The sequence below is a fragment of the Epinephelus fuscoguttatus genome, linkage group LG20, assembly GCF_011397635.1.
Source record: "Epinephelus fuscoguttatus linkage group LG20, E.fuscoguttatus.final_Chr_v1".
NCBI classification, from domain to species: Eukaryota; Metazoa; Chordata; class Actinopteri; order Perciformes; family Serranidae; genus Epinephelus; species Epinephelus fuscoguttatus.
Genome location: NC_064771.1, coordinates 13388398 through 13403910, shown reverse-complemented (window position 1 = coordinate 13403910; position 15513 = coordinate 13388398). Strand labels below are relative to the sequence as shown.

Genomic DNA, 15513 nt, shown 5'->3' with positions numbered 1-15513 from the left:
CCTTCGTCCGGCTGATATGGGACCGGCCACAAACCGCTTTCTCATTAAGGGCAATAGTCTGACCCAGAAATATTGTTAGTGCGATGCCTGCTCAGAGGATAAGCCTATTAACTACGTTTGTTAATAAAACTATTGAAGTCATCTCATCTCCTTGCATGTGAGAGGCGAGAAGGGAAGACGAGCAGTGTTTGTGCACGAGGAGATTTATGAAAGAGTTGGTGATGATTTTTGTGTGCAAGAGAAACAAGGAGTGTAAAACAGGCTGCTTGCCTTAGAGATAGATTTGAAGGAATTCTAGCTGTGTGCAAATAAAGGAGATGGTGAAAGAGCAGGAAACAGTGTGCATTTGAGAGATAAAGAAATTCCAAATATTTTGTGGGCAAGAGAAAAAGCTTGTGACGACTGTTTAGTTTGTGTGTGTGTTTTAAATAAAGCAAATACAGTAAGAGACTATTAGAAAGAGTGGAAGGATGTAGGATCTTATCGTCTCTGAAGAAGGAGCACAAAAAGTATCTCAAGAGGTAAGCTTAAACTTAAACTACACGCAGTAATTACTTAACAGAAGCCCTGGGGTGATTTTTTTCCCCTCTCTCTTGTATTCCCCGCCACCCCTTCCTTTATCATCCTCGTGCTTTGTAGTCATCTTAATGTGCAATAAACACAGCTAAATTGGCTGTTCTTCAGGTATGATCTGGTTTTGTTGGGAAGCAGTAAATGAGAAGTACAAAGACGCCTTCAGAGACGGACAGCTCAGCCGCCGCGTAATACTCCTGAGTGCAATTTACTGCTCAGCCTCTTTGAAAAAAAAAAACTTCAAGCATGCACTCTTGTGTCATACTTCCAAAGGCTCAATGCCCAGAGCTGCAGAAACACACACACACACATACATATATCCACACTCAGGCACAACAAGGCAATAGGGTGCAGGGCCGGGTTGTTAAAACTTCAGCACTGAAGGAAAAAGGCCCCTCTGGGCAGAGTGACATAATTGACTTCCCAAAGAAAGAAAACAGTGAGCCTAAACACTCACAACAAGTAAACTAGGCAAACTTCACAGGAGCTCGCTTTGCCACTTCTTAGATCAGCTGTACCAGACTGCCTGGAGAAAAGACGGCAGCTCTGCCAGCTAAGAAAAAGGCATCTGCTCCCGTTTCTTTTGTGCATGTGTGTGAGCGTGTGTGCGTATGCGTCCGCCTGTCCAACCGCCCCCTCTCCCAGTGATGAGGTACCACTTCCTGGCCCGAGCCCACTTGACTGGCCGCTTTCCCGTCTTCCTGCTGCGAGAGGCCTGCTTTCTGCTCTGCCAACTGATGTCTAAAAAGGGGGACAAGATGTATTTGTGGGGGAAAGAGTTTGTGTGTGTGTGTGTGTGTGTGTGTGTGTGTGTGTGTGTGTGTGTGTGTGTGTGTGTGTGTGTGTGTCTTAACTGCTATCCTTGAGGGAAGGAGTTTGAGGGTTAGAATTTCGGAGCAAGGCCATTTTGGTTTTGGACTGTTGCTAATTTTTAAGCAACAGTTTTCAAACAACTCAGTGTCTTTTATCATTAGTAATGATAGTGACTCAATAAAAGGAGTTGTTTGATGAAGACACTGAAATATGAGGAGAGATCATGTGGGATTTTGGTTATCATAAGATGTTTAAACCTAAAGTAGGGCTGAATGATGAGCGGTCAAAAACTCCATAACTCCCACAATCTAAATTCAAATGACGTAAGAATTCTACATCCATTACATTGTGCAATCAATATTTACTTCATAATGATAAGTTGGATACTTGTCAATTTCTAACAAGTCAAAATAGGGTCAGAAGTGTTGTAGCTGTGTATGATCATATCTGAAAGTGTGAAAACATTCTGTGTGAATGTGTAAAAACATTTGATCAAAGAATTTAAATGTTTCATGTGTTGAAAATGAATATAAGCATCACCACTGGCTGTTCAGGAGGGAGCATCAGATGTGAGACAGAAGGATTTGTACCTGTAGGTATGATTTCTTGCTGTAAACCTAGGATTCACACATTCAGCTGAGTTCTGTGTGAACTCCCATCACCAACAGACAGATGGATGTGTGACTGGAGACCGTTTTTGTAACTGTAGACCTTTCTGCAGATCTTCTTTATGAACTCACATATCTTTTTCATTTACTCAAAAATGTCATGCGAGCTATGGCTCTCCTCGTGGATTCAAATATTAAACCTATTTGTTCAGATACACATTCAAACATATGAATTCATTTGTTCAAGATGTTTTTACACATTCACATAGCTGAATACAAAATGTTCTCACAAGTTCAGGTATAATCATACTCAGCTGCAATACCTTTGACACTATTTTGACTTCATATATTTCCAATTGCAGATAGTCTTATTTTCTACAAATTAAAATTCCATTGGTGGTCTACATAACATTAAAGAAGACAGGTTTATAGTGCAAGTTAGCAGTGCAAAATGGCAGCAGTATCCAGAATATTTTGGCTCCATTTTTTAATTTTTTTTTTTATCTATTTTAGTGGGAATAATTGACCTTTTGCTATGCCCCGCCCCTCTGTGATGGTCCACCAAGCTGTCAGAGTAAGCATGGAGCCCACACTGTAACTAACTGCACTCCCTGAAGAAATATTATCATGTTTTTGGAAAAATGAAATAGTGATTCCAGAGAGAAGCAGACAGAGGGGTCTACAGTTTGTGTTTGAAGGATATATCCAGGATGTCAAACTGACTCAGCAGCAACGACAGGTTAAAAAGACAAAGATAGTTAGAAGCTAAAGCCCAACTATAGGCTACAGATCACAGTGTAAAAGTGAACTACCACATCACTGCTGATCGCCTCAGAAGACAATGAATATAAAGGGATACGCTGCTGATAGTGAACCAGCTGTGTGGCATCGCAGTGTGTGCAGATGAATGGTGTCTGGCTTCACCCACTGCTAGTGCCGGACCTCCACTGCCAGACGGGCAGGAATCTCCAAGGAAAGTCAAACAACATTCATCTGTGCACAATGTGACGACACAGAGCTGGCTGAATATCAGCAAAGTTTCCCTGCTTCCTGTACAGCAGGGTCGGTCTTTTTTTCACTGTTATAATCATTAAAAAGCAAAAGCAGCGTGTGTATACATTCAGTAGGCTAAATCTTCAGTAGCTAGCTAGCTAACCCTATACTTTTCAGGGTTTGATTTTGGAACAGGGAAGAAACGTATATCTTTTTCCAACCTCTCCAGGTAACGAGTATCATTAATACGTGACGAGCCCCAGACACAACATTTAGCTCCAAATCCACAAAACCAGCCTGAAAATGAAAGAAATCCGAAAAGACTGTTGTTGTCAGACCCTGGTCTGAGCCAGCCTGATGCCATCTTATGATTAGCCAGTCTGTGTCCTGGGGTGGGACTTAGCAAAGGGTCAATTGGAGACGCTTCGTCCATCTTTAAGTACAGCCCATTGTAAGTACTGTATGTAATGAAAACACTAATATTGATCTCATGTACAGTTTGGCAGAGTGATTTAAGGGACCATGTGCATACGAACATACATGTGGACGCTCAGATTTCTATAGTCTGGTATAAGCTGAGAGCGAGGATGTGGGCTGCTATGTGTCAACGTGTGAGTGAGAGTCTTACATTCTCGTGTTATATTTGGATGCGTGTGTGAGTAAGGGTCCTGCTGTATATCCGAGTTTTATGTGTGAGTAACTCGGTAAGTGAGCAGCGGGCTCGTTTTAGCCCACTCCCCTCTGCCGGAGTGTACGTCAGCCGAAATCTATCTATGGCGGCTCGCTCATCCTCTGCCACCCCCATATACAGCCGGGCTCAAGACACACACACATTCACACACATGCCACTTCCTTTGGGGTTTGGGCGCTGTGCTACTACTAGGAGAGGCACAAAAATAAGCAGATGACTGGTGGCATCTTCCTCAAACAGCGGGACCATCCGGTGCTGAAGATAAATATTTAACCTGGAAATTTTCAGCACTCAGCAAAGTGAAACCTGTCAAAGTTTAAAGAGCAGATTAAACAATCTGTCTCAATAACACTGCAATTAACTTAAAAGCTGTAAAGCACTTCAGCGAGTCGTCGGTCAACAAGTGAGCCAACTGTCCTTTCAAATGTTAAGTTGTTATTGTTCGGTGTCACATTTTATGTCAGGCTTACTGACTCCCAGTTCACCCTTAGTGCGAGTGAAAAGAATTGTGGGATTCATAGCAACCGTTGCCAGTAGCCTCTTTCACTGAATGATGCTGACAGCTTCCAGCCCTCATTCAGTGGCTAGCTGCTCCTTCAGTGGTATTTATAGCCGCTATTGATCGAGACAGATTTGGCTGAGAAGGAAAAGCAGCACTTGAGATTTAGCGGCCGACTATAGAATAGGCTTTGTGTGTCTGAGTGTGCGCGTTTGGTTGTGTGGGGGAAAAAAGCACACTGTATGTCACCATCACCTGCGGAGAGAGCGAGGCAGTCATGAGGCCGTCCCATGTTCCTTGTTCACGCTTTCCATTTCCCTCTCAGCTCCATTAAACCCTTCCATGTGAACATGAAAATGATAACACATTAAAAAGCCCCCATCAGCAGCTGCACTACTGTCCTCGCCAAGCTGCACACCCATCAGCCTCAGCAGTCCCTACACACTTAACTTGAGTCACTCAATCAATCCTAGCTGGTGGCCTGACTTACTGGAGGAGGCTACTATCTGAGCACAGTCTTGCTGGGGCTTTCTGTTTAGACTGCTGGAGGATGACTAATCCTCTATTTAAAGGGCTCAGGGCTCGACTGAAGACTTGTGGCATACAGGCAATCAATTGTCAATGCTGAGGTGACGCAATTCACTTTCCGGGGAAACTGTAGGTGGTTAGTTATTGGGATAAAAGAGCAGAGGGAAAAAAGTTTCCCTCACATTTGTCCTCTCCATACTTGCCAACCTTAAGACCTCAAAAATACGGAGGATTCTGAAACCTAACCTGCATTCTGATGACTTTTAACAAACAAAAACTAAAACTTAAAACAAAGTAATAAGTACACTGCATCAGCATTTTTATGTTAAATACATTTAATTTGGTTTAGTTTTTGGTTCATGACCCTGGTACCCCCACAGAGAACCAGGAGGATTGGAGGGAGCCAGAGTGTCTCCCTGGACCACACACTCCTGGGTCCTGGATGTCTGTGCAGGTGAAACGAGAGGCTCACGGTCTCTGGAAGACGTAGAGGATCCCTCTCTAACCCCTGAGGTACCCCTAAAACCCCCCGCTAGAAAGCCCAATCGGACTTACACATGTGTAAGGACCAGCACTGGGATGAGATGTCCAATCGGCAGCTGGCCTGACTTGAGCAAGGTCAGAGGGTCGGAGAAGAATGGATGGAGGGGAAAGCACTAACGGGTAGAGTCATACGGCTTATACACACTATACAGTACAATAAATTTGAAAGTTTGTTGTAAATCAGGAGGCATACAGTAGAATTGCAACCCTGGGAGGAAACTGAAAGAGAGCAATTAAAAGACTCCTGGTGAAAACAGGAGGGTTGGCAAGTGTAGTCCTCCAAGACTTTTCATCATGAGCAGCCTAAACTTGATGTGGAGGCTTAACAGTGATAGTTGCACAAATATAGTTCCTCCATCTGTCTGGGTAAGGCTCTTGCCATTAGGTGATGTGGTAGTAATTACTGTGATTATGTGTAAAACACTGATGCAGCTACTGTAGGTACAGAGACACAGCCCAGCACAATCAGCAGCGACAAAGCAGCTTTAATCACAAGACACGAAGGTCCTCTGGGCTATTACAGCTTTTACACAGTGTTTACTGACTGAAACTTTTTGGCTCCAATTTGTACATACATCGGACAAAAGTTCCCATACTGGCTCGTCCTCTTTGACACAGGTGCAACTACTGTGATAACCTTACAACAATGGGTGTTAATCGTTAATTATTGATGTTATTTGTGCCACCTGTGTGTGTGTGTTTCCTGCTGTGACAAGTCAAATTGCCTGATGTGAGGAAGGTCTGTTCAAATGGCCTGGATGGCCGAGCTATTAAGACTGCACGATGTAAAAAGTTGCACAGAACAAAACAGCCATCATGTATCTGTAGGAGGTTGATGGGTTAATGGTCAGTACCAATGAAACAATCATTATAATGTCAAGTGATTCGAATTCTGGCTTTTCTAAAATGTTTTCCAGCACTCTGCTTTGGACAAAAAATCCTCCCACCAGCACTACACAGCTACTCTCATTTCCAGCTGATGGGGGAGGAAACAACGTCCAAGTAACTTTTGGTACTCAGACTAAAAAGTAAAAGCTGTAATACTGGATATTAGATATGCTCCCTCTTCACTAGATCGTTTGCACTGGATTTCCTCCTACACTGAAACCGCAAAATGTGCCAGATAACTCTCAGCATTGTAATTTCTTGGTTGCAGATGTATAACAGTAGAAGACAGTAATGGCCATACGGAGCTACATTAAGAAACTTCACGCTTTAGCTTCTACAAGTGGAAACAGGAGATAATTTGTCTGGAGTTTAAAGCTCTGAAGGAAAATCTTCTGGCAGCATATTCAGCTATTATTAGTGGGACCACTGGGACCTGTGGTCTGTGGAAGCTTTGTTTTCCTTTTGACTTGTTATTTCAGCAGTGGTAATCAACAATCTTTTTTCATTATCCATTGATCTGCTGATTATTTTCTTGATAAATCACTTAAATGCGCTCTTGTCTGGAGGCAGTGCTTAACATGGAGGTGGCTGAGCCAGCAGCAAGTAGCTAATGGTGCTAACTCCATGAAGAAGCATCAGGAATAGTGCTGACAGAGCTAACAGTGTTAACCAGAGGGTGGACACAAAGCTTCTGCAACCCCACTGTGCCAATATCAGCAGTAGACACCACATGAGCACTATGCAGAGAGGTGGTGATGAGCTAGTGGGATACACATATGCACAAACATGCACAAGCAGCCAGACCGTCTACGGCAACAAACCACAGAGAAGCTCAGATTACAACACACACAGAGGAAGTGTCACATCATTCTCTGCTCGGGATGCTATCATTCCACTTTATCTTTACATAGCAAATAGTTGCTTGCTGCTATAATAATACTATGAATGGCACATACAGAACCTTTAACCATTTGGTCTATAAAATATAAGAAGCCTATTTTAAAAATTAAAAGGTTTCATCTTCAAATGCATTTTTTTTCAAAGATAGACTCAAAGATATTTGTTGTAAACGTATAACCAGTGTACAGAAGGTTACTTCTTAAATGTAATGGCTTACAGAACAGATTACTAGTTACACTGTTGAAAATGTAGTAAGTGCTCTATCTCATGCTAAGAACGACAACACTAATTATATTAGAGAGAAGTGGGAACGAGAGATGGGGATTAGATTGTCAGAAGAGGCCTGAGGGGGATATTTGGCAATTTCAATGGTCCTCAACTAACTCCATGGACTGGAGAGAACACTGCTGGAAAACATAATCAAGTACTTTAAGACACCCAACCAAGAAAAATATAGCGATGCTAATATGCCATGCTGGAGGCAGTGCAGTTGGCAAACCATTATCACATATTCTGGGACTGCCCCAAACTGAAATTGTTTTGGAAGGGCGTTCATGACTCTCTTGGTAAAACTTTTGGCACACAGGTTCCTCTGGACTTTGAAACTCTGTATCTGGGCCGTGTTTGTTTTTTGGACCAAGGGAAGGATATAAGACTACTACAAATTCTCTTAACGGCAACTAAAAAGATACCACTATGAGATGGCTAAATCCAGCACCACCAACAATAGACGATTGGCTTGGAATAGTTTTAGAAATATTCAAAATGGAAAAAATAACATATTGTTTAAGAACCCAAAAAAATAAATTCTATCTAATTTGGAACAAATGGATCGCATATAACCTCTATCAGAGCTGACTTTATCTGAGCCTATGGTCTGTCAGATTTTACTTTAATCTATTTTATTTTGTTCTATTACTTCTTGTCACTCCATTATCCGACCTGGCTGGCAACATAATCTCCCACTGTTCCATGTAAATAGTTGATTGTGTGATTTCCTGTTCCTAATTTTATATAATAAAAACTGGGAAGATCAACACTGTCAATGAGGATGCAGCTACTGTCATGTTAATTACTTCATGTAACAGCAAAGAACCTGATACTTTGTAACTGGGGATAGCTGCCAATAGCTACCAATGAAAACAAAAGTGCTATCCTCTTCCTGTTTTGGCTGAGCAATAATTGATGCACTTTCCTTTGTGCCATAAATTGAGCCTTTATTTTCCCAGGGGACTGTACCCAGTGGCAGACAGTACTGCACAGTGACAGCGAGACTTATAGGGAAACGATCTCAATGTGATGGTGTTATCATTCAATAGCTGTTACACTGTGCTATCAGCGTATACTTCACAGTGATAAGATAAAGCAAAAAATCTTGTCTATCATCACTTTAGCAACTGCGGCTTTAACCTTCCACATTCCAAGCAGAAATGACAGGAATAATGTTCGTTCGACAGACATCCCAGCTGCGTCTTACCTGGCCAGTGCCTGGACCTTGGCTGTGTGTCTCTCCTCCAGCTCTGCCAGCTTCTTCTTGAGCAGATCAGTTTCCTGCCTCAGGCCTGCTGAGTGCTCCATCTCCCCATCCAGCAGACTGCGAAGAGACCTGTCAAAGACATCAAGCACATCACACATCTTAGTATACGTTTTATGTCTCATTTACATTCAGGTGATGTGTCTTGCACAGACCTTATCCTCCACACTGAGACATACTAAATGTTTACATTCTGGTAATTTTGATAAACAGTAGACTGGATAAACATTATTAAGCTTCTTTAATTGCAGTCACACTCAGCTCTGATACAAAACATTTAATCAACACATCTGTGATTGCGTCGCTGTTATTTTAAAGCCACGAGCACAAATCGCAGTTTATCTTTAAAATCTTAATACTGCCTGCCAGAAGATTCACATTTATTTATGATTAATTCCATAGGTGTGTAAACATATCACTGTGCATTTTGGTCTTTACAACAGATTTTTATTGAACTGTGCTTTGCTGTTTGCACAAGGCTCCTTTTTAGCAGCTGTTAAATGAGTGTAAATCATAAGTCTCTGGTGGCTTGATGCTAAAAACAAAACACAACAAAACAGTTTCCTGCCCCCAAGTCAGCACAAAAAAACCCCCTCTCGTCTCAGGATAAAAGGAAAACAAGCTGACACAATTTATACAGAAAGGTCATTCGATATCTTCCTCCAGTCTGAGTGTAAGTGTGTACGTGTTTGGGGGTTTGCGGGCGGCAGATAAGGAGAATATAACCCATAACGTACGTGTTCTGTTCCTCCAGTTCGTCCTTCCTGTTCATCATGGCTACAATGGCCTGACGAAGCTCCACTGCAGAGGAGAGAGACCACAGTGAGACTTATACACTAAAACTACTTCAAAGACACAAAACACACACAGACACTACACACAGCAATATGCAAAAACTAATAACGTACAGTGTTCAAATGTAGAAATAATGGAATCCAACTTTTTAATGCTGCTCTTTTGTTCCATCTTTAAGATGAACTGCTTTGATAAAATCAGGTTTTTACTTTTTTAAGATGACAGAACTTATGCATAATATCTATCTGACTCACAGAGAACACTTTTATTGCTACAGTAAAACATTTTCTGGAAGCTGCTAAAAAACCCTGAAGAGAGAGCCTAATCCAAGATAAATTTTGGGAGGCAAACACTGGCTACCACTTACATTAAACTATGTATCAAGAAAATATGAAACCAAACTCAAAACAACTTTTATAAGTGAATTGTGGGCAGTGTTATTCTACTCAACTGATCATACAGTTGAACACAGCCGACAGCAGGACAAGAAAACCATCATTCACTTGTCCTGTCATTTTGGCTCATACACCTCAACACCAACACCAGCCATTTTTATTGTGTTACCACTCAAAACCTTTTTTTCGACAATGTATTTACTAGTTTTCACTTTAACGACAAGTAGAAGATGGACACATTATGAAATCTACAGGAGTTTCTAAATAATAGAAACAAACAAAAAGAAAAAGAACACCAGCTTAGATTCATACACACAACGAAGAAGTTACAATGATGCACGTTATGTTTACGTGCACAAAATATTCTGGGTTTTCTTTGGTGTTATATTCAAGTTTTTGCCCTTATTACAAATAAGACAATATTCCTACTAAGCTGTTTATATGGCTAAGACTGTAATATTGGAAAAGTATAACAGCTGGAGCCACTTGTCCTATTTTGCATCTTTGTGTCAAAAATAGGATTTTTTTTTTCCACCAGTGGCGTACTTGTAAGACCATGTGAACACAGGCTCCGTCTTTCATTCCTTCAACCACTTTCTTGAAAGGTCAGTGTAAGAGCCAAATAAGGCCTGTTTCCACTGCAGGAACTTTGAGGTAATTTTATGGGGCCGGGGCCGTTGGTGCGTGTCTCCACCGCAGGAACCACCCCTGAAGGAAAGAGTTCCGAAACTTTAACAGGGATTAAACAAGTCCCTGCCTCAGAGTAGGTACTCAGAACAGCCCCGAAAAACTCCTGGGTGGGGCTTGGGGTTTACTTGGTGCTGACTGGATATACTCAAGGCGGGATGTGACATCAACAGAAAGAGACAAAATAGCCAGCATTTTTAAAACTCAGCAGACGAGGAGTCGCATTTTTAAAAGGAGACACCTTGGTCAAAATGGTCGCGCAACAATTACGTCACATCCAGAGCCCGGTGACTTTACAGGAACCTTCCTCCTACTCCACCCTCTCAGTGGAGACACGGCAATTGAGAGGGCTGAGCGAAAGGACGTTCCTGTAAAGTTCCTGCCCTGCAAATAGTACCAGGAACTTCTTCAGTGGAAATGGGCCTGTCATTCACACAGCAGATCTGAAACATAAGTTACCATGGATGCATACTGGGTGGCGCTGTGTTGATATTTTGAACATAAGGGTATAAAGGTAGGAACAACATTGATGCTATCAGGTGTTTCAGCCCGGAAGAGCAATAGGTTTTTGACCGCTGTGGTGCAGGACAGTGTAACATGCTGTGTGTTCAGTTTGAATGAAAGGTTGACATTGACATTAACATTGAAGATGGACATTTATTCAACCTGTGTTTGGCGCTATGAATAAATACTTTGATAGTTTTGCAACTGGAACCTGCAGTTTATTGTATAGAACTCAACACAACAAAGGACGTTGTGGCATCAACCGCGTAATGCACGTTAGCCAGGTCAGGCCGGGTGAAACATCTCATGTAGCTGCAAGTCAGTGTTGTGATATTTGCACATTATCCAAAAACCTGTTAATATCCATGTCTTTCATGATGTTTAAACACAGGTATGCTTCTTTATCTGACCAGAGGTACAGGCTTTTCTTTCAGCCATGTATCTCTACCCTTCAGCCTTGCAAAATGTTAGTCAGTCGGACTGTGTAAAACATAACCATGACAACGTACGGAGCTGACTGTAAACAGGCAAGAGGCAGTGTCTCGCAAACTGTGGTAAAACCCCAGTTGTGATCCAAAATCTGAAAGCACTGTATACATGCCTTAAGAGCACTCCTAAAATCCAAATTACATCAGCATATTCCACATGTAGGCGACACTTCTGTGTGGAGTTTGCATGTTTCCCCGTGTCAGCGTGGGTTTTCTCAGGGTACTCCAGCTTCCTCCCACAGTCCAAAGACATAAGACAGTAAAATGTTCTTCCTCATAGCATAAGTAAGATTTTAGTACAACCCTTTATTTTTGATGTTACATATCTGCCTGGTTGGCCCAGGATGTGGGACAGAAGGTCCCTTATCTCCAGTTCCAAATCCAATTTTTTTTTCTCCATATCAGATAGCACATTGGACCAGTACCTCAGCTTTATGGCTCAACCATACACAATGAGTTAGAGTGCCAATTTCAACCACTCAGGACAGTTATCAGCCATAGCCCTTTTATGAATCCACTGATATATTCAGCTGATGTTTGCCCTTAATAACATATTATGGGCTGTTACTCTCGCCCATCTCTGATATAATGGCAGCTCCTCCCTGACTACAGCAAAATAAAATATTAAACAATATCTCAAAATTGTTCATGTTACAAAGCTGTCACCCAAAACAATTTCCGGAGTAATGGATTCTGACATTTCTCTAAAGCCGTTATGATTACTGAGCTCATATTTTGTAAAGTACTCTGACTTGAACGTGGGTGAAATAAGCTGATGCTGTAGATCAGCTGTTTTAAAGAATAATGGAATGTCCGCAAACAATAAATTAAAATCGTGTCTCTACAGACGGCTTGTTCAGTCATCTATTGATTGAATTATGTTTTCTTGACAATGCCCATAATGTGCAGCATTCCTATCTGTATGGAGAGTTATTGCATCATGTGATGATATTAAATGCTGCTTTTCCATCTTGAAAAAAAGAAATGCTGAGTACTTAAACTCTGGAAAGTCCATAAAGAGTTCATTTTTTTTCTCAAGGTGTCTTTACGAGGCATCAGCAGTCTAATTCCAAATTAAAATGTTGACCTCGAGGAAAGCTTACGGGATTACCAAAGTTATTAAAATTGAACCTGAAGGGCACATGAATGTGTGTAACAAATGTCATGGCAATCCCTCCGAAAGTAGTCGAGACATTTCACTGAAAGACCTCATAAAAGCGCTGGAGGTCGAGAAAGGGGACCACCAAAGTCATTACGAGATATCATGTGGGAACCATGAATGTCTGCACAAAATTTCGGTTGGACGTGGACCCAGACCCAGGGTGAGTCTGAGTGAGACAAAAGAAGCATCCCGGAGGAAGACAAGCTTTGCCCAGTCAGGCTCAGAGACAACATTATCAGCTGCCTTCTGCTTAGAAGTGGTGAATTTACAGCTCACACAACTTAATACGATACCGTTTCTGGCTTCTGTTTGGTATCTAGTGTCGGCAAAAATTTATCGTTAGCATAGAAGAAATTTATTGTAGGGTAGGATAAACCCCTTGAGACGCATCATCTCGTTTTTGAGGGGGTCCTAATAGTTAGTATGCATTAGCTCAGAGGGCTAACTTGGCTTATTTATCATATTATGTAAACGTCACTACCACCCTGAACATCAAGTGGAACCCCATTCAAAAATCCAGCAGTTCAGTAAAGCCTTGCATGATCGTCTATGTTACGTGTGGCCCTGTATATCTTGTATTATGCACCACTGGGTGTACTTCTTGTTTTGCTTTCTGTCTTTCTCTCTCTGACTCCACACTACTTGTCTCACTCCTTCAGCAGTAGCGCTGCACCTGAGAGAAATTGGCAGGCTAGAATAAAAGGGAGCTGAGGGGCAGAGTGTGGGAGACACACACACACACGCCCGCAGCAGCACAGCAGTCGTGGGGGGGTGGTTTTTCTTCCTGCCATGTTTCTCAGCACAATGCAACTTATTGGGGTTTGTTGTTTGTTATTTTAGTGTGGGTTGGAGATTGCCGATAATTTAGTTTCTGAATTTTGTGTGGTTTGGTATAGTTTCAATTTGGTGGTTTGGGGGATGAGCTGGGTGCGACGGCCAACACAATGGTTGGCCCAGCCCCATCTTTTGTTTGGTTTGGCTGAGATCTCCAACCCCTGTCTGTGGTGATCTTTTTGGTATGTTCGGTTTCTTGTAGTGCCTTGGTTTGTTTAGAACAGTGGTTCGCAACTGGTCCAGCCATGGAGTCCAGATCTCTTCTTTGTCATTAGTTCAAGGTCCAAAGTTTAATATATTTAGCGTCATATTTGCGTTTGGCCATGTCGTCGAGATAGATTGCTGTCTCTGTCAAGTAGCTGTCCATTAGTCATTTATTTTACAGCAGGAAATAGCACTTGACAAAAAAAGCTACACTCCAGAAATTCACCGTACTTCCACATAAAGTGCCTTTTTTAGAAACTTGACATGTTTGCGAGTCACTTGCTGTCCATTCAGCATGGACTCATGACCCACTTTAAGACCATGACCCACCTGTTGGGAACCACTGGTTTAGAGAGGCTGTAACAAATAGTCAAATATTTGTATTGAACAGCCAAATCTAACTGACAAAACTCTGAGTCGGGTACAGCCCCATATATTTCACAGGATTTGTGAAAACTTCAGCCTCCTGGTGGCGCAGGATGGGGATCACCAAATTCTTAGGCTTCATCGTCCAGCGGCTGTGAATGTCTGCACAAAATTTCATGGCAATCCATTTCAGTCTGGACCAAAGTGGTGGACCAACAGACACGCTGATGGCTAAAATAAGAACAAGCCTAAACGTTGACAATTCTGGGATCACTATGTAAGAAAAAAGTATTGTACTAACATGTTAATTAACAATGAATACGATGATAAAAGCTGCGGTAGTAAGTGTCATTTTTTCGCTGTGGAGCCTGGTCAAATTTAGTACAAGACAGCAGCAACTCCAGTCTAGAAATCCTCAGTATCTTTTCCAGCCTTAAAGCAACAGTCAGCTGAACTGTATCAGCTACAGCCAAAGTCTGCTAGCAGTCAGCTGCTGGCTGATGTTAATCTCCATCCTGATGTAAAGGACAGATTTGGGCCGGGCTGTGTGGTGGTACAGTGAGTCATCTCCGTAGTTACGCTTGGAGGTGCACATGAAGGTTTCAAAGCCTCTAACTAGGCTGTTACCAGGACTTCCAAAAATAACAACCATGAGACAAGGAGTTAATCTTCCCTGCACTGTGCATTCCACCATCACACACACGCACTCACACACACACACAACATGCAGAGACCACAACTTCTATTCTCATAACTAATGTAGGGTGTCAACGTAGCCCCAGACACAAGTAGGTCTCCACCAGCCCTGAGCTAAGTGCCAGGTTGGGGGGAGGAGAAGGAAGAAGAGGAGGAGTGTGATGAAGAGTGCAACAGAGAGCAGAGGAGAAAAGAGGAAGTCTATTATCTCCACGGCTCCACTCTCCACATCAGCAGGCCAGGAATAAATGTGACCTTACGTCCGACCACGCGTTCACAGCGGGTGCCACAGACAAGCCATTAGGGACTTCAGTGGACCTAGACGCCCCTCCGGCCTCGCAGGGGAATGTGGTCAAATTACAGCACAAGTGTGAGTGTGAGGGGAAATACACGTGCGAGCAACTTTGTCCTCGTGTGTATAAAAGACACCTTTAATGGGACGAGTGTGTGTGTGTGTGTCTGTCGGTCTGTCTCCACCGGAACCTGCGCGCTTACTCAATTGTTCCAATAATAGATGCATTAGCAGAGAGCTTGGCCATGTAATCGAGGTGCCTTGTGAATTATAGACTCCATACTCTCCAATCAATGGACGGCTTGGCCTCACACGCTGTTAGGCCGGCAGGGTGGCAATCGGTGAGGGACAGCTTGCACGACACTCTTCTTCCTCTCAACACCATTACTTCCTCTCAGTTTCACACATATCTTTAAAATCCAGCATGCTTTGCAATCATCTGTGTGTGTGTGTGTGTGTGGGTGTGTGTGTGTGTGTGTGGGTGGGTGTGTGTGTGTGTGTGTGTGTGGGGGTGTGTGTG

The 15513-nt window shown here is 42.5% G+C and overlaps 1 protein-coding gene across 1 annotated transcript in view; it reads right to left on the bottom strand.

Moving 5' to 3' along the window:
- snx29 (sorting nexin 29) overlaps positions 1-15513 on the bottom strand; it is a 195763-nt gene that overhangs the window by 158956 nt on the left and 21294 nt on the right. Inside the window, exons 12-13 of the mRNA XM_049563223.1 lie at positions 9308-9371; positions 8514-8642 (exon numbers count right to left, since the gene is read on the bottom strand). Of these exons, the coding sequence (XP_049419180.1) occupies positions 8514-8642; positions 9308-9371 (193 nt within the window). The remainder of the gene's footprint in view (positions 1-8513; positions 8643-9307; positions 9372-15513) is intronic.